At 37.1% G+C, this 20,354-nt stretch overlaps 1 protein-coding gene across 50 annotated transcripts in view; it reads right to left on the bottom strand.

The window, feature by feature from the left end:
* trdn (triadin) overlaps positions 1–20,354 on the bottom strand; it is a 462,709-nt gene that overhangs the window by 153,043 nt on the left and 289,312 nt on the right. For 47 of the 50 annotated variants that reach the window (XM_087980725.1, XM_087980732.1, XM_087980853.1 and 44 more), the window contains 4 exons: positions 13,647–13,685; positions 12,002–12,028; positions 10,012–10,062; positions 773–817 (listed from right to left, as the gene is read on the bottom strand). In XM_087980725.1, the coding sequence (XP_087836851.1) occupies positions 773–817; positions 10,012–10,062; positions 12,002–12,028; positions 13,647–13,685 (162 nt within the window). The remainder of the gene's footprint in view (positions 1–772; positions 818–10,011; positions 10,063–12,001; positions 12,029–13,646; positions 13,686–20,354) is intronic. The other 3 variants (XM_087980719.1, XM_087980808.1, XM_087980864.1) reach the window with 1 other exon arrangement.

Raw genomic sequence — 20,354 nt, 5'->3', positions numbered from 1 at the left:
TTTACATATGAAAAGCAAACTAATAAAATAATAATTCAGTACACAACAATAAATTCTGTCAAGTTTTAAATTATTCACTAATAAACATTGTCTGCCAGTAGGTCTGCAAGACCAAGCTGCCTCTGAATAAAATCTGCTACTTATTGTGATGACTTCTTACAAGGGCAAGCACTACCATCCTCATTTATCCTATGATAATGCTTTGAAATTCAAAGAATTTTAGGTTATACTTGAAAATATTGCAGAACTGGTAGGATCAATGCCATCCAGATGGTATTTTGCTCAAATTAATAAACAGGTGAAATAGAAAGGTTTTCCTGTTTTCTTGGATGAACAAACCTGGCTCATAAAGAAAGTTTCATATCATAAAGCTGTTTGGCAATCTATTCTTCCACATTTGATAAAATTGCCTTTCTCCCCCTCTCTCATTCACCTATAGAGGTTATTCATGCAATTAATTGGGTAGCCTCATTTTAATCCTTCAGGTGTATCTATTGCACAAAACTTCTCAAATTAAACATACATTGATGTTGACAAGTAAGATCATGCAAATTGATGACTGCATATTGGCAATGACTGTTCAATTTCCTGGTATTTGCTTCTGTGAGCATAGGGTGAGAGTGTCCAAGATAGAGGGCATCTTGAGGAACATTAGATATTGATACTAGTTAAAAGAAGTGAAAATGTGGTCCTCCCCAGGATTGACATTTGTCATCTTTACAAGCTCAACATTAGTCTTGAATTGCATGTATGATCAAATTCTTTATCATACCTGCTGATGAAAGATGTGTTTTTTTCTCTTTGACAACTTTCGGCTCTGTTTGAGAAAAATGGAAGAGTTAATTTTTTTTGATAAATTGGAATGACTTCAGTGTATATGTCTACAATATTCTCAAAATATATTTTGCTCCACATCTTGTATTGTAGCAGCCTACAAAAAACTTTATGAAAAGTTATACATAATGATGTAAGGTCTGACCAAATTTCAACTGATCTGCCATCATATGAGTGATCTTCAACTCCTGAAGGCATACTGTCAGCACATTGTATCACTCTGAATAATAAAACTCCAGTGTGCAAACGTAACCATATTAACCAATGCCCAGATCTTACCCACAAATCAATAATTTTGGATTATTTGATTAAATTTAAATTTCATGTTAAATAAGCAAATATGCTGACACATGCCCATTAGAATAGAGGGCGGATTTCAAAACTGACCTCATATAGAGATTTTTCATCTAACAGAGAGAGGGCATTTTTAGCCAATACTTGAATGTTAAACATAAACAGAGGCTCAGGGAACAATCTGGTTATCTGCTGCATTATCCATCTTTTATCAGTTTAAATTTCTGAAAATGTTCTACAACCAGACCCTCATGTTACATATTTAATGCAGATTCATGAAAACCTAAGTGCGTGATTTTCCATAATTATTTAAAGTTCACAGCAAGGCACTGTTTAAATGGTTTATTGACGTGAATGATTTGGAAGAATGAAAGCTGGGAAGGCTGGCAACAGCTATAATTTTTTTTCACAGACATGTCATTAATCTCTGGTCATAAATAAAGTGTAACTGTATGGGCAGACTTAATCATAAAAATGGTGCTAAAAAGATGTCGCCCAAGCTCAACTGCAATGTCAATCACAAAAAAAATTGTGACTATCTGTTCCTGCTCATGCAAAGCTTAGCCCTAGTTTATGAGTTATCACCAGCCTTCCATGCTTCGTTTTCCTTTTCTTCTTGTGTCTTTGGCCACTTTTACAAATATCTCCTTAATACAGCAGCAAATCCCATTTAATTAGATTAGAAAGCAGCTGATTCTAAGGAAAATAGATTGGTGAAGACTGATGGCAATACGATCAAGGTGGTGATCGAAGGACACATTTCACTACAGGAACTCTTACTTTTACAATTCTATCATTTTTAGTATCAGCCTGTTTGTGCTCTGTTATAGGAATTGATTCTTTTAAAAAGTGGACTATCTGGCAGTAACTGGGAAAACTTGAATTTTATGAAATCCATAGTTCATATTGAAACCTATTAGAGAAAACCAAGCCACAATCTTGAAAAATATTATTGGAGTTCAGTTGTTGCTGACAATGTAGGAAAAGAAGATCCAATATAGTTAAAAAATTAATGTCAGGGCTTTCTACTGAAAGACAGATTCACATCAGACAATCTCTTGCCTGGAACCATACTTATCTTTGATAAGCAGATTAGAGTTTAACAGCATTCTGATTTGAGAGGCTGCTCTGTTATTTTCATCAGATTGGATTAGTTTGATCATCAGTCACTTTGAGATAGGTCATTGTTTGGTCAACCTAACAGAATATTTGAGTAAGTGATAACCAGAAACCATTCTATGAGGTTGTTAATTAATGATAAAAAATAACTTTCTACTGTAATATTCATGTATTCTCATTAAACATAAGATTAACTGCAATTATTTGTCATTATTGTAATTTAATCATACAACACAATATAAAAAGAGAGTGAAAAGAGAAATATAAAGAGTGTGCTACTGTTCTACGTAGATACAGTAATTTAAATATGATGTTTAAATACAGTTACCTGAACTGACAAAATCCATGAATTTTTTTTGCACTAAGACAACAATGCTAGTATTTCAACCTTGAAAACTGAGCCTACTTGTATAAAGTGTTATTAGTTGCTATCATAAAGGAATATGCAGTGACTGGAATGAGGGCCAGGTGGAGTATGATCTCATTGAATATGAAATTGGGGTTGTTAATATGGGGTCAATCAGGGAGCGCTGGCTGACAGATATAACCAGGAGTCTCAGAGATTCTTCTCATTCAGCTATCCAGTCGGAGTACTGTACTTGGTAAATAAAGGGTGACTCAGTGATGGGATACTGGCCTCTGTGGAGTCATTTCAGAACATATAAATGAAACCAATGATTACCAATATGGGGATGGTGCAGGTAAACACATTGAAGTGTTCAATCAGCTATGACCGTGTAACCGGATAAACAAAGGAAGAATGTTCCCAATACGGGGAAGTCCAGTAACAAGGGTCACAGTTTAAGGACACAGATAAATCATTTAGGACTAAGATGAGAATACATTTCTTTACCCTGAGAATAGCGAGTTTTAAGAAGATTTGTAGTTCAGGTTGAGGTTTTGGATGTAGGTTTGTAGGTAGGCTCTCAGGCGAAGCAATGCTGAAAATTCCTGTTTCCTATTTATATGTTGTGTTTCTTTGGGCTGGTGGGTTTGTGGGCTACCATGGCAGTCATTTCCGAGATGTCTTTGATGTGGGGGAGTGTGGCTAGGGTTTCTGGACGTGTATTGTCCGCTTGTTTGGGTTTGTTGCTGAGAGATCGGCGGACTGCCAGACTATTCAGAGCCCTTGGCATCATGGTAGCCCACAAACTCACCAACACACTAAAACAGCAGCTAATGAACTTGAAAGACCCTGTACAGACAATGAGCAAAATTAACATAATTTATAAAATATCGTGCAAGGACTGTAACAAACATTACATTGGACAAACAGGCAGAAAACTAGCCACCAGGATATATTAACACCAACTAGCCCACTGAAGATATTACCTAGTAGGGTAATGAAACATCTGGAAATGAACCTTCCAGTTCAGCGAGCAAACCTACATACATTACCCAGAGAATGTTGATTTATGGAAGTCTGCCACAGAGATGATTGAGGCCAAAACACTGCTTTCAAGAAGGTGTTAGATATAGTTTTTAGGGCTAAAGTGATCAAAAGCTATGGGGAGAAAGCTGGAACACAGTACTGTGACAATGCTGCCCCTTTAACAAGGTTATTTTGTCCATGGTATTTTTCAAGGGAGGTTGTAAAGGCAGAGGTTCTGATATATCTTGAACTATCTACTTGAAGAGGCTTATAAGTTTTATTTTAAGCACTTATATAATGAAAGGGGAGTAGCCAGTTCTCCCAGTCCAGGGTTTCCTCATGGTTTTGGTTTGGTTTGGTTTTAGCAAGCAGTCTGTTTGAAGCTGCTGGTCAAGTTTTTAGCTGGGGACCCAGAAAATCAGCTCCAGGCTGATCCTCTCTCTCTCTGCAATCCCTCTCCTGTAAGAATCTGTGTTTGGCTTTTCATCTTGCCAAAGGGGTGTATGGGGATGTTGCAGGTATTTGGAACAGTATCATTAAGTTGCAGTAGAGTCGATTTGGTTTTCAGATAGGTTATGTTATTCTAAATTTCGTTCTCTTTTGTTTGTAGTCTGTACATAAATTCTGTTTTGTTTAAAACTGAGTGGTTTGACCAGCTGCATCACTCCTGGAATATCCACTTTCACCTGCTTAAAACAACTGGTAAAGTTAGGGTCTGGGCTACCTTCTTGAAATGTTTTGAGGGAGTCTGACGTGGTCCATAACAGTACTGACTTCGATGACCAGCTATGCACATATTGAATGGCAGAGCAGGCTTGAAGGACTGAATGGCTCCCATTTAATATGCTCTGATTTTGTTAATTGACACCGACTTGATTCCGTGACAATGAAATCTACTTCCAACAAAATCACGTTCGTGACAAGTAACAAAAATATCACATAAGGTCTTAATAATACACTATTCTGCATCTCACCCTGATACTCCTATATAAATAATCAGATCAGATGCAGTAATAACAAACTGCCTTTACTTTCACAAAGGAGAAAGTGAGGACTGCAGATGCTGGAGATCAGAGCTGAAAATGTGTTGCTGGAAAAGCGCAGCAGGTCAGGCAGCATCCAAGGAACAGGAGAATCGATGTTTCGGGCATAAGCTCTTCTTCAGGAATGAGGAAAGTGTGTCCAGCAGGCTAAGATAAAAGGTAGGGAGGAGGGACTTGGGGGAGGGGCGTTGGAAATGCGATAGGTGGAAGGAGGTCAAGGTGAGGGTGACAGGCCGGAGTGGGATGGGGGTGGAGAGGTCAGGAAGAAGATTGCAGGTTAGGAAGGCGGTGCTGAGTTCGAGGGATTTGACTGAGACAAGGTGGGGGGGAGGGGGAAATGAGGAAACTGGAGAAATCTGAGTTCATCCCTTGTGGTTGGAGGGTTCCTAGGCGGAAGATGAGGGTCTTCCTCCAACCATCATGTTGCCATGGTCTGGCAATGGAGGAGTCCAAGGACCTGCATGTCCTTGGTGGAGTGGGAGGGGGAGTTGAAGTGTTGAGCACGGGGTGGTTGGGTTGGTTGGTCCGGGTATCCCAGAGGTGTTCACAAACTCCAGAATACTCCAACAACAACTTGCCAAATATATTCATGTAAATGTCAAATTTTTGAAAAACTCCTTCAGACATAAATTAGTATGTTCAAACTTTACACAAGTCTTCGAGAGGGAGACTGACATGCAAGCTTGATGTGGACCCAAGTAGAAAATGTCGTTAAGCGATGAAGTAAAATTAACACTGCCAAGGAACTCCTGTTAATTATCATTTTAAACTGATGATATGATAACTAATTTGTTCAATACAATATGTATCATTCCAAACTAATTACAAGACTACGCAATGAAACCCTTCAAAACCTTTCTGATTTGCTATCGCTAAACAATTTTCCAATACTTGGAATGTTGTGTAACGTTATCACATAAATTGTTCTTGTCGTCATCATCATCATCATCATGGTTGTAGCTATAACTTCAGCATCATAATTCCACAGATATTCATCAACAGATTCGATCTTTGGTATCTTAAGCACATTCAATATTTCACATTTTATGATTTTTGTATTCTACCGGGATCCAGTTTATTCCAACCATCTTTGATCCTTTGCCACAATGTTGAGGGTGAAGGTACTTACATGTTTCCAGCCTTAGTAAATATATTATATGCCTTTTAACATCCAAAAGTTCAACATATTTTGGATTCTGTCTTTAAGAGGTTTATTTATATACAAACCAAAGGCTGAACAATCTCATAAGAATCAAGATGTCAATTAATCTCAACAATGGCTGCATCATTGACAAGGTGGCAGGAGAAGAAGCTATCTGAGATTATAACCATCTGCTAAATAGCCTGCTTACTCTCAACAAGGCTTGGCTATGCGATAAACATCTCAGCTTTATTGATGGTGTGAAATTTCTCTGTTCAGAAAACACATTTTCCCACTTAAGAAAGAGTATCAGATATTAAGGCTCATTTCAGCTGTAACAAAAAACTTAAATCAGATGACTGACTGGTCTTACAATTTTAATAACAGAAGTTAATCAGCAATACACTCAGTGGAAAAATGTGTGACTATGAAAAAAAAACTATCAACAGATATAATACCAAATCTAGGATAATGTAGTTTGATGTTATTTATACTATTCAAGAGCTTGTAAGAATATCTAAGAATGGCAAAGAATAAAATGTCTAATGATGTTAAAGGATCGAATATCCACCAACATTTAAAATAAAGTTATATTTTAAAGGCTTGAGCAAGTAAGGTATCTTCTACTAGATCATTATTCTGTAATTATTTAGTAAGGATTTCATCTTGAAGTAGTGAACTTTTATCTAGTCGATTTATTTGTAACATTTTATATTGCATTCATCTTTCCCTTCTTCTTTAAATCCTAAAATAATTCTGCATTAAGTGCTTATCAGGAAAGATGTTTCATTTCTCTGTCTTCATGAGAGTTGTCTCATTCCTAGTTTCTCATAGTATTCGTGTGATAAGGATCATTGCTATTTTTATCACAGTGAGATAGTTCTAGCACTTATCTATACATAACATTTTACTTTCACACCTAGAAGTGATGTCATCATGTATCTTTCCCAGCCTCCTTTTTACTGATTAAATAAATGTTCAATATTTTAAACAATCTTTTACTTGTCTGCACTGAGCATTAATTTAATCAATAGCCTATGTATGACATCTCCATAACCCCTTTGAGGCCAATCCTTTTTCTGATAGCTGCAATGGATTTTATCATGGTTAACTCCTAAATGAAATTTTATCTTTAAACGTTTTCATTATTTATGCATGTCCTACCTAATTAGTTAGTCATTTTTCATTAAAACTTATATTTCTAAACAAACAGCATCATAAAGCACAGGCCTTGAACTCCAACATACCATCTTTCTTCATTTTTCTGAAAAAGTGTACAGAAGGGCACCATAGGTGATAATTTGACTATTTTGTCAATCTTCATTAACTCTTTCTGTACTTTTTTCCTCTGGTCACTTTTCCTCTGCTGTTCCATTTATTCTTTGGTCTCTTTTCCAGTTTATTTGATATATTTCACAAGCCTTAAATCACTTTCTTCAAAACATTAAACTCTCTCACTTCTGCACAATTTATATTCTTCTCAGCGAAAGCTACAGCTTTCAGCTTAAATTAAGCTGTGTACTTATTATTCTTCCTCCAAGGCATTGTAAAAGATTAAACGATACGTATTGGTCTACCCAATTGGCCATTAGAGTTGGAAGAAGGAAATTCTACAGATTCCCTCCTTTGCCTTTAAGCTAGTGGAATGTGGCACAGCAAGTAAGTAATTCAGAACCACAACATGGTGTGACTCTTGAAAAACTTGAGTTGAATTTTACTTAAGTATCGACAGCATATTTATACAAATCTGCTAATATCATGAAACATCCTAAGCATCCACTGGAAGATCTTATAACAAAATATGACACCAAGCCACATGAGGAAATATTGGGTCAGATGAACAAAAGTTTGATTAAAAAGATAGATTTTACGCTGGGTCTTAAAGAAGGAAAATAAGGTATGTGAACTTTTGCTGTGCCACATTTAATATTCAAGCTCGTTAAAATTGTACCAAAAATAGAATCGGAATTAAAATATTCTTGCAATAAATGAAACATATTTCTAATGTTATTATAAATAGATTAATTTGTCCAGTCTGAAATATTGATGTTCTCTAGGATTACAGGAGATATAAGGCTTTAATCAAGTTAATGAGTTTACCAATGGTTTCTTATTTTTCACTGTTTGTGATCAAATGTAGGGTAGCACAAGAAGCTGTATTCACTCTTTTGAACAACTACTTGAATGTGGAATTAACTTGTCTCTCAATTTTAGAATACTGACATACAAAGAATCTTTTGAATGAACATTCTGTCATTTTAAGCAATATATCATGTCAATCATCTCTGGGTAACATTATATGCTAAATGAGGCAGAGCAGCATATGGGTATGCTCCAAGCTACTTAACATTTTGGGTCAGCTACAAGTGGCATGATGTCAATATCTGGCAAATGAATTTCAGCATCATTAGTTATTTTCTTGCTGCACTTATAGTTTTTTAAAATGTATTTAAATTACCTTAAAATTCATCAAAGAGACAAATACATTTCTGTATTAAACTGTTAATGAATGCAGGACTGTTTTAGGAATATTACAGTTTATCTTAAAATCTATTGAAAAGTTACTTTCTTCTTATGCATTACAACAATGACATCTGGTCAGAAATCAAAATAATGAGTTTATGTTTTACACCTATGCACCAAAACATTTTTGTTTGCACATCCATCTTCATCATATGCTGCTTAATGCTTACCTTGTGGATTTAGAGGCATGGTGCATCCAATGGATTTATATAAACAATAAGAGGATTTCCGGTCACCTCTTTATATTCCTATCACATTCTGTTATTTTTAACACCAATTCTGCATTTTTCTCAGCAACTGGATTAACCATTCTTTGTTATATCTGGGTCAATCATTTCAAGTTCTACCAGATTTCACTCTTTTTTTGTGAATGAAAAAGAAATTTGATGACCTTTCACCCATGGCTGCTTATATATTATGTATTCATATTCTAATAATTCAAAATATAGTAAGAGAATAGAATGACATTTGAGGATTGGTGGTAATGTTATTTAATTGTCCTGTAGAAAAAAAAGTGGATGTAGTATTTACTTTTGACAATATTAATCATTTCAGTATGCATGACCAATTTGGTTCCCCAGTCCTCCTCACTAGGCAGTTTTAAATGCAGTTAAATCTTGATAGCGAATTGCAGTATGCCACAACTGCATGTACTGGAAGCTAAATAAATTAATATGAAAATGCACATGCACTGTTCTTGTGTGCCAATTTAAATATAATCTAAGTACAGGACTTGGTTTTGGTCCAACCTCCTCACCAAACTACACATCATGGGCAACAAAAACAGAAATTGCTGGAAAAGCTTAGCAGGTTTGGCAGCATCTTGGAAAGATCTGAGTAAGGGTCACTTGACCCTTCAGAAGGAATGTGTAGCAGTGGAATGAAGCCATCACAACAAGGCCTTAGAATTTGTCACAAATAAAGTAATTTGCAATATGATTGTCCGAATTAAATACAAGAATCTTTAATCCATCTGCACTGTTTGTTCATTATATAGAACCATGATTCCAGGGATATAGAAAGATTTGCACTATTAAAAAGGTTCCTTGACAAAGCCAAAAACCAAAACCGAAAAAAATCAATAATGAACAAACAGACAGCCCGAACAACCTAGTCACTGTTTTGAACAACAATTTGAATGTGGTTTCTCTCCACAGATGGTGCCAGACCTACTGAACTTTTCCAGCAATTTCTGCTTTCATTTCTGATTTACTGCATTAGCAGCTCTTTCAGTTTTTACACCTCATGGGCCTTAGAAAAGGTCTGGAGAGGAGATACATGTTGCTTAAAGAACCTCAGAAATTGAGATAGATCAAGCACCATGGTCCAGTTACGTGTCAGCAATTTAAACTTGGAGGTTATCTGATTCAAATTGAATCAATAATGAAAGGGCTACATTGTATTCCTGTTGAAAAATTATTGTTGTTTAACATAACAAGGATACAAGCTTTAACTATGTAGGAGTAGAACTAAACTAAATGTTCGGCAGTTTCTCTTTTCCCAATCAGCTGGGAACCTTTCGAACATGTTGCCAGCTGGTATGGTGGGAGATAAACGTCTTTCATCAAAATGCTCTAGCCATTAGCTTAGAGGTTAGGCTTGATGGGCCAGTTAATCTTTATATGCCTGTCCATTTTATATGTTTGATGTTTAGAAATGTATTTCCACATAATAAATGTTATTACCTTTCGGTTTTGACTTGATTGGAGTCTGTCTCTGCTTTCCCTTTTCAGGCTCTGTCAGATAAAATACATTTTATAATTATTCAAAACATACATTAATGTAGATACATGTTAATTTGACAAGTACTAATAATCCATTTTCTTGGACACCAATGATTTTTATAGGGTGCTTAAGTAAGAAAACTTACAGCATGTTTAAGAAATGAAAAGCAACTATTAATTTACAATGTGATAATCTAGAGAAACTCATTTTAACATAATGCTTTGGGGAAATTGCATTTATATATTGCCTCTAAAGATTGCATAAAGCATTATTCAACAAAAACGTTTACGGAGTCTCATAAAGAGATATTAGAACATTTTAAAGTCATTGCTGCTAACTTCAACATCCGAGAGATCCCAGTGTTCAATTTGCAAGGACCAGTGGCATGCTGCAAATTGCTTTTGACCAGCATTTGAACCCAAAACATTTCACCCTATCTGCATTGCAGATGCGTGATAAAATGAGTGCAAATTATGTGTAGCTAGTGCTTGCAAATACCTGTATCATATATTTGCTGCTTCAGTGTACAGCATCCAACACAAATGAATCCCACCCTCTCACCCATCAAACTGACACTGACTCTGTCCAGCCTGGACATAGCCCCAGCTATTTCTTAGTTACATTTTGCTTTTAAAGAATGGCAGGTTGTGTCTGGGAATGTAGCTCATGCTGGACACTATCAGCACCAGGCTTCACCTAGTCACCAGACACACCTCTGGAGCCTTCCTGACCACTTAAAGCCTATCCCTCCTCATGGAGACCCACAACATTGAACTTTGCATTCAATTATCCATTCCACTACACTTCTCCATCCAGTCCAAAAAATATCCGTTGATTGTTAGTCTCTGTTTCCCATCACTCAGCAAATTTTACACTCACATTATTAATGTCCCTTTTATTCCATTACGATTCTGTTGTATAGCACTATATCAAATGCCTTTTGAAAATCCATCCACACATCATTGATAGTGTTACTTTTATCAAGCCTTTTGGTCACCTCCTCAAAAAAATTTCATGACTTCCCTTTTAGAAATTCAGCCCAATGCTTCCTAATGAATGTACCATTTTCCACGTGACTACTAATTCTATAGCTGAACAACTGTTTCTTAAAGCTTCCTCACCAGTGAAATAGTTCACACAGTGTTTCAAGTAGATGGCTCACCACAACTGTCTTCAGAGCAATTGATGATGGGCAATGAATGTTGGCTCAGCCACTGATGCCCATATCGCATAAATGGATAAGTAAAAATGTTGCTGTAGGGAGGTAATAAATGAGCAACTTCCAGTGTGGGAATTCTCTCCTTTTCACTCATCCCAGTCTAACATCAGGAACAATGTTGCATGATGGCAGAGCTCCTGTTTATATCAGGTGTCTGTGTGAACTGCACTCACATGGACTTGGACTTTAAATTAGTGCCTTTGCTTCTATCATAGAGTCACACATCATGGAAACAGACCCTTCGGCCCAACTCATCCATGCCAACCAGGTTTTCTGAACTTAACGAGTCCCATTTGTCTGTTGTTTGGCCTATATCTCTTTAAATCTTACCTATCCATGTACCTATCCAAATATCTTTGAAATACTGTAATTGTGCTATTCTCTACCACTTCTTCTTGTAGCTCATTCCCTGTGTACACCACCCTCACTGTGAAAAAGTTGCCCCTCATGTCCCTTTAAAATCTTTCCCCTCTCGCCTTAAATTGATGCCCTCTGGCTTTGGACTCCCCTACCCTGGGGAAAAGAACTTGGCTATTTACCTTGCCCAGAAATGTTTCCTTTGTAGTGTTCCAATGTACAACATGTGTCAAAGAATTATCAGCCAAAACCATCAATCAGCTAACTCCAGCTGAATCAGATGATCAGCTGAATCAATGTTGAATCTGGATGAAGCAACTTCCTACTTTATACAATTTCTTGATCGTTATAATAGTTGACAAAGAACCACTTACTTTTTGCTTTGCCTTCAGATGGCCCAACTGAAAAGTTTAAAAATGTGTGTTGGGAAGTCAAACAGCGAAATCATTGTATTCTCTCCTTGATGTATAACACATTTTTACATAAATGGGAAGCATTATTAATTATATTTGTAAACACAAATGACAAAAACAGCCTTTTACAGCGAATGAACTATATTTTGAAGTATAGTCACTATTATAATGTAGGAAATTGTGTAGCTATTTTGAACACAACAAATTCCCACACAGCAATGTCATAATCAGATAAATGTTTTTGAGGGTTGAGCATTGGCCAAGACTCTAGTCTTCTTCAATATAATGCCATGGAAGTTTTTTTTTATAACTACCCAAGCAGGCAGACAGAATCCCAGTTTAACATCTCATCCAGAATAAGCAGCAATTCCAACAAACCCTCAATGTGTGGCAGCAATGGTTTTTGTTTTCAAGTCCCAGAATGGGGTCTAAGCCTGTATCCTCAGACTCAAAGATAAGTGTATTACCAGCTGAGCTTTAGCTGAACATCAAGTTTATAAACTATTGCAAATAATGGCATATTTCTAGCTTTACTAGTTGTGGTTATCTTGGTAAAGTGATAGCCAATTGTACACACCAAAGGCACACAAGCAATAAATAAATGAATAAGTACAAAATTTGTTTCGCATGATGCTGATTTTGGAAACTGAAAGTCTCTGTTCCAAAAATTAAGTGCTAACAGACTGAATGTCCAGTGTAATTTGTTGACTGTAAAGACTTTGAAATGTCCAGTGGTTGTGAAAAGCACTAAACACATGCAAATTAGATTACTTACAGTGTGAAAACAGGCCCTTCGGCCCAACAAGTCCACATCGACCCGCCGAAGCGCAACTCACCCATACCCCTACATCTACCTCTTCACCTAACACTACAGGCAATTTAGCATGGTCAATTCACTTGACCTGCACATCTTTGGACTGTGGGAGGAAACCGGAGCACCCAGAGGAAACTCACGCAGACACGGGGAGAATGTGCAAACTCCACACAGTCAGTTGCCTGAGGCGGCAATTGAACCGGGTCTCTGGTGCTGTGAGGCAGCAGTGCTAACCACTGTGCCACCCAAAAATTTAGATTAGATTAGATTCGATTCCCTACAGTGTGGAAACAGGCACTTCGGCCCAACAAGTCCACACCGACCCTCCGGAGAGTAACCCACCCAGTCCCATTTCCCTCTGACTAATGCACCTATCACTATGGGCAATTTAGCATGGCCAATTCACCTGACTTGCACATCTTTGGACTGTGGGAGGAAACCAGAGTACTCTGAGGAAACCCACGCAGACACAGGGAGAATGTGCAAACTCCACACAGACAGTTGCCCGAGGCTGAAACCCTAGTGCTGTGAGATAGCAGTGTTAACCACTGAGCCACCATGCCGCCCAAATCTTTATTTTCTTTCTTAAAGATGTGAAAGGTTATATAGGTATCAGTTCTTCCTTTTGTTAACGAGAAAACAAGTGTTAAGCATTACATCGACAATGAAATGCAGTTAGCTTTTTTTATCTACAAAAGAAGTCCATATATTTATAATGGGGCTTTGCTGCCATTGCTGGGACAACATGCATTTAATCTGATTAAGGAGAGCTTCAGATGAAGCTTAACTAACCTTTCACTTTAGTAGGCTTTGGCTTTTCTTTCTTTGTCACTAATAAACAAAAACAAAAGTACAATTTTATTCACTTAAGTGCGATACTCTTATGTCAATGTGTCACACACTACAAACACACTGGATTTAACATTATAATTGGAAATATGAAAATTGCACTGGTTTGTGTACTTGCATTCAGAGAGTTTAAAGCTTACTCCTTCGTCTGTCCAGCGCATGGAAAGTCATGCAATTAAAACCTGTGCACACAGCATCAGTGAAGTGGTTGCGATGACCTGGGGGTTACAATTGTGGAGCCTTAACTCCTGCAATTGTCCAATATTAATGAGGATTTTAGAGGTTGAGCAGTAAATATCAGAAAAGAAACTAGCCACAGCACTTTAGCTCAAGAAATCAATCAAGAGGGTGGAGAAAATCGGAAGGTGGTCATCATTGTATCAGCGAGGCATTTTGGGGGAATAGATATGGCTCTCTGGAATCTTCAACAGGATTTCCAAAGGCTATATTGCCTGTCTGGTGCCAGGGTAAGGACATCTCCTCAGGTCTGGAGAAGGACTTGGAAAGGGAGGGGAGGGATTTATATATTATCATCCATTATGGTTCCTCAGAAATGATCCACCAGTTGGTGTCCAAAGCTACTGCCCCATGGCTGAACACTTCAACTCCCCCTCCCACTCCACCAAGGACATGTAGGTCCTGGGCCTCCTCTATTGCCAAACCTAACCACCTGGAGGAAGAACGTCTCATCTTCCGCCTTGACACCCTGCAACCACACAGGATTAATGTGGATTTCACCAGTTTCCTTATTTCCCCTCCCCCCACCTTATCCCAATCCCAAGCCTCCAACTTGGCACCATCATCTTGACCTGTCCATTGTCTTTCCCATCTCTCCACTCCACCCTCCTCTCCAATCTATCACCTTCTCCCCCACCTTCATCTACCTAATGCATTCTCAGCTACCTTATCCCCAGCTCCACCCCTTCCCATATCTCTCATAACCACCTTCCCACCCCCCACCAAACCATAGGCCTCATCCTTGATGAAGGGCTTATGCCCGAAATGTCAATTCTGCTGCTCCTCGGATGCTGCTGACCTGCTGTGCTTTTCCAGCACCATACTCTTGACTCTGATCTCCAGCATCTGCATTCCTCACTTTCTCCTATGTCAAGAACAAATGTCCATTTAACTTATAGGTTAATTTTGTGACAACGGTGTCGTCCAATGCCTCAAACTAAAGTTGTACTGAGAGAAGATACAACATGTCCCCTCAGAAGGGACTTGTGTTGAACTCTCAAAATGCCTCCTTCATCATTTGAGTTTAGGTTAGGTTGGACTGAATTCTCAGATGGGTCAATGTGTCTTCAATGCCCTTTTACAATTACCTACAGTACAGAAGATTAAATTAAATTTCCAACAGTATGGAAACAGGCCCTTCAGCCCAACAAGTCCATACCGACCCTCCAAAGAGTAATCCACCCAGACCCATTTCCCTACCCTATATTTACCCGTGACTAACGTATCTAACACTATGGGAAATTTAGCATGGCCAACTCACCTGACCTGCACAACTTTGGATTGTGGGAGGAAACCGGAGCACCCGGAGGAAACCCACGTAGACACGGGAAGAATGTGCAAACTCCACACCGACAGTCGCCTGAGGGTCCCTGGCGCTGTGAGGCAGCAGTGCTAACTACTGAGCCACTGTGCTGCCCCAATTGTAAAGAAATTGTTCATTTTTAACTTTCAACTTTTACCTGCTAAGTTCGTTTTTGTTAGAATGCAAGAAAGGCAAGTTTATTTTATAACTACTTTATCTGCCAAGCACTTAGCTACAAGCTTTCTTTGCCTTAGCAAAACTAATACTTCCAAGAACACAGCTGCAATAGGCAAGTGTTAACTCATCCACAAAAGTGATTTGATTGTCATCTTGACCAACACAAAGCTCTGTTAAAATGTTCATAACATGTAGGTGAAACCAGCAGTTAAATCTGAATCATGGAGGTATCTCAATTTGCAAGAGTGAGAAAAACGGTGTAAGAAGATTGTTAGAATAAGAAATTCAATAAACACTGGCCAGATGATCCCCACAAGTTTGAAAATTTAAAAATACAGAAAACTGGGGTGCAATGTATTCTCCCATTATTCTTTCATCTTAAGAGAGAGCCAACATTGCATGTACACAATTGTTAGCATAAAGGTTATCATTGTACATTCAACTATTATTTTTAAAAATCCTTGGAACACCATTATCTTGGGGATAACTTGTAAATTTACAACTAAGAACACCCATTTCCTAATACAGATCTCTTGACATTAAAGAGATCTCAGCAAGCCTGAATAAAATTACATATGTATGACTTTGACAGTATGCAGATGTTAAAATTATGTTTGTATAATGTGGTAAACTTCTAATGCAAAAAGTTCAGCAATACAAATCAGTTGCCAGCATGAACACACTAGAAAGTATATAAATATTCATGCAATAGATTATATTGTGCCTTCAAGTTAAATATTTGACTTCATGCAGGAGTCAGCATCTTAACACAAATTTTAACATCTTGTAAATTTCCAATAAAATAAATGATTTTACACGCCTGTCCCATGATGTTACTCTCTTCTTAATTTTCCTGCTTGACTTATTATATTGAATCTACCAACAGCAATACAAAAAACACCACCCAAGTGTAAAGACAGCAGATTTCAAACAGCTGAAACGAATTAAATAAAAAGCAGCATCAAATGACATCTGACAGCAGCCCTTTTACAAATATTGTTATTTATATATTTATTTATGCTGTTTTAGGGATTTATAACAGTCCAGAGCTAACAATAACCTTCCTTCCTTCCCTGTGGCTCATCCACCAGCACAGCCAGGGTCTGCCTCCAGTCATGTTTGGATCTGCTGACTTATTAGCTTTGGGCTAAAAAGTAAATTTGCATAAAATAATTCTTCTTTCCCTTAAAAAGCAGCACAGGGTCTTAGTAATGACAAGTCATTAATATAAAATGGTCACCAAGATACATTCGGAAAAAGATCTTTGTAGAATTATGGTGATGGTTAAAAAGAAAGCTATTCCAATCAAATTAAAAGCATGCCAAAAAAAAAGCCTTTTCTGAAAATGCGTTCTTTACGTTTCAAAGCCTATTTTCTAATTTTCAGCTTTTTGAAACTGAATGTTCAAAACCAGGCCTTCCCCAAAGCTGTGGCCAAATCCTATGAAGCTTCACCAGCTCCATGTTAGATGTAGTTTTAGGTTAATTGTGACCAGTAACAGAAATTATAAATGTGAGGCTTTAGAAGGCATTTATATTTTAATCTGCCTATTTTAATTCAAGGTAAAATGCAGCAAGTGACCTCCTATTCTTTTTGTGGTTACAAGCTAATGTAATCTGTTTGCCAGGGGACTGATGGCTTTGGTCACAGACTAATGAGACCCACTGCCAGCTTTCCCACCTAAACAGTGAAAGAAGTAGCTGGTCATGCTTTGTGCAGACTTAGAGATTCTCAACCAGTCATACCTTGGAAACATGAAAGGAGATGCTGCTGGGTGAAGATATAGGAAACTAATGCTGTGAGAATGGATTCTCCATTTAAACCTTGTAGAGTTTGCAAAATGGAAAAGTTGTCAGATAGTGTCTTGCTACTGAATGTCCATTCAAGAATGTTCAGAGAATTGAAGGAAGTGCTTTTTAAAATCTGAAGTCAGGAGACGGTCTCATGTAACAAAAACATACTGAATTTAAGAATATGACTACAACTCTGTTGAGAGTGTAATGTATAAACATGGCACAGCAATATTCTTCATGATTTTTAATACAAGAATGAATATGTATTCTGTAATTTAGAGTACTAATTGTCTGCTAAATAAGACATAAATTATATTGATTTGAGTTTGTTGCTAGTAATAAAAGTCTTAAAGCTTGAAATCTTGTGCAGTTTCTTAACGTTAGTCACTGGGAATTCAAATGTCATTTTAAAAATTATCTATCTCTATTGTGATGGTAACAATTTGGGGCTATTGTGAGTTCAAATCCAAAGGCTGGAAATAATTTAAATTTGAACATATTCCAATTTTCACTTTTAATTTTTCTCAATGTATCGTTTTCTCATACAGAGTGGTTTGTATGTGGAATGAACTATCAGAGGAAGTGGCAGATGCGGGTATTGGACAGATACATGAATAGGAAAGGTTGAGAAGCATATGGGCCAAGCACAGGCAAATGAGACTAGTTTAGTTCGGGAAACTTGGTCAACATGGACATGATGGACTGAAGGGTCTGTTCCGTGCTGTATGATTTTATGATTGTAAAAAATAGCATGTTTACTCCTTTTGCTTAAGTACTTTGAAAAAGAGAAGAATTATCTGAATATCTTGCAATAGTTCAATAAAGGTGAACTTGAAACTCGTGGCAGAGGAATCAAAGCAGATTTAGAAGTCTAGGCTAAAAAGGCAGAAGTTACTCAAATACTGGCTTATCACCTAGAACTCAAGGAAGAAATGAGTAATCTTGATTACTTTTGATGAGTAATCAAATGGAGACAGACTTTAATTATCAGTTAAGGAATTTGAGTTGGAAAGAGATACAGAAAAGCCAAAATCTGAAAGCAAGGAGGAAAAAGAGGAAGAAGCAAAACAGAGAAAAGTGAAAAGAAAATTTGAATCTGAAAGAAGGCAGAAAAAAAATGAAATCTTGAACATGAATTCCAAAGTACAAAGTATTTCAAATAAAAAGAGAGACAGAAAAGGAGAAATTGGAATGAGACAAATTAGAAAGGAAATTTGAACTCAACAGAAAAATGTTCTGACAATGTGAAAATGGCTAAAATGAATGACTCAAATTTAACTTCCAGTTTTGATTTGGCAAGATTTATCCATGTATTCCCTAAATTCAGTGGGAAAGGACTTCTAATATTATCCAAAAAAAGTTACAAGTTGAAATGGCCAAAATAAAGTCGGATAGCTTTATTTCAAAGTGTGTTCAAAGGGAAGATATTGTTTCAGGTGTACAGTTTCAGAGTTACAGTCCATGGACTAGGATAAAGTGAAAAAATTGAATTCAATTCAAAAATATCTGGAATAAAGAGCTATCTAATAATGACCACGTAACTATTCTTGTCAAAATATCCATCTGGTTCACTAACATCTTTTAGGGAATAAAATCTGCCATCTTTACCTGATTCAGCCTAGATGTGACTCCAGACCACAACAACTTGAATGATTTTAACTGCCCTCTGAGCAGTTAGGAATGAGCAATAAATGCTTGCTTGCACAGCCAGTGACATCCACATCTCATGAACAAATCTTTAAAATAACCCAAAGGACTGGCATAAATCAGCAATACTGTTCCTGACAAAGTTACCCAGACTGAACCAAGTATGCAATTTTCTAGTCCAGGACATCAAAAAACTGCAAAAACTATACAAAATGAGAAAGGAGATTGCCTATGACAGATGATGGTAAATGAAGGCTCTAGGCATGAAGTAGCTCATAACAAAGTTAGAATTCTAATAAATCATACAAACTGGAATTTATACCTTAACCACCACATGCAGTTAGTTGATATGTCAAGCCTTATACTATTGCCAAGATAACACTGTTTAATAGTGAAATGTGTCAGAAGTGTATTGCTAGAATAAATATTGCCCTAAGATGAAAACTGCCATTCTCAAGCCCCATGAGCTAACTTTGGAAGCTTACAGGCAAATGATTATAAATCTAAAGTACAAACAGAATCTGAATTTTCTAAAAGTTTCTAGAGAAAATGAAATAATGCCTGATAGATAGTACACAACCATGAAGAGCTCCTTTGACTTTGAATGCCTCAGAGCTTTAATACATACAGAGAAACAGTTTCTTTTCAGAATACATCCCACTAAAAGCCCAGAAGGTTTCTAAGATAAAATCAGCTGTTGTAATGGTTGGTAATTACACATTGTCTCACAAGCATGTGCATCACTGCAAGCCTTTGTTTGCAAATCCACAGAGAAATTGGAGATTTAAAAAATGATAATAACAATGAGGAAAATAACAGAAATGAAAAGACAGATAACCCTCAGAGTAACAAAAAAAGATAGCGTGGAGAATAAGTATTATTCAAGAGGTCAATGTTATTACTTTTGGCATAAGGGAGGACATGTGAAAGCAGGTTGTTTGTAATTATAATTATAGTGAAGCATTTATGGGGGTTCAAAACACATCTTTAACAAACTCTGTACCAGAGTTTATAAAAAGATTTGAATGTAGAAATCTTACTTTCAAAGCCTACCAGATTATATATGTTTTGTATTCAAAGGTGAGATAATTCCACTTTTGTCTGGTAAGGCAGGTTAAGCAAATCAGTATTATTAAAGATACGGATATTGATTTTTGTTTTGATTCAGTCATGGGATATGGGCATCACTAGCTCGTCTAGCATTTATTGCCCAGCCAAAAGGCAGTTAAGAGTCAACCACATTGCTGTGGGTCTGGAGTCACATGTAGGCCAGATCAGGTATGGATGACAGTTTCTTTACCGAAAGGACTTCAGTGTACTAGACGGGGTCTTCCCCAGTAATCAACATTGGCTTCGTGGTCATCATCAGACTCTAATTGCTAAATATTTTAAAACTGAATTCAAATTCCACAATCTGCCACGGCAGGATTCAAACTTGGGACACCAGAACATTATCTGGATCACTGTATGAACAGTCCAGTGATAATATCACTA

The sequence above is a fragment of the Chiloscyllium plagiosum genome, unplaced genomic scaffold (assembly GCF_037043375.1).
Source record: "Chiloscyllium plagiosum isolate Xiang-an unplaced genomic scaffold, Cpla_swu_hap1 HiC_scaffold_3, whole genome shotgun sequence".
Taxonomy (NCBI): domain Eukaryota; kingdom Metazoa; phylum Chordata; class Chondrichthyes; order Orectolobiformes; family Hemiscylliidae; genus Chiloscyllium; species Chiloscyllium plagiosum.
Note: the sequence above shows the minus strand (reverse complement) of the source record. Positions and strands in the feature narration are given on the sequence as shown.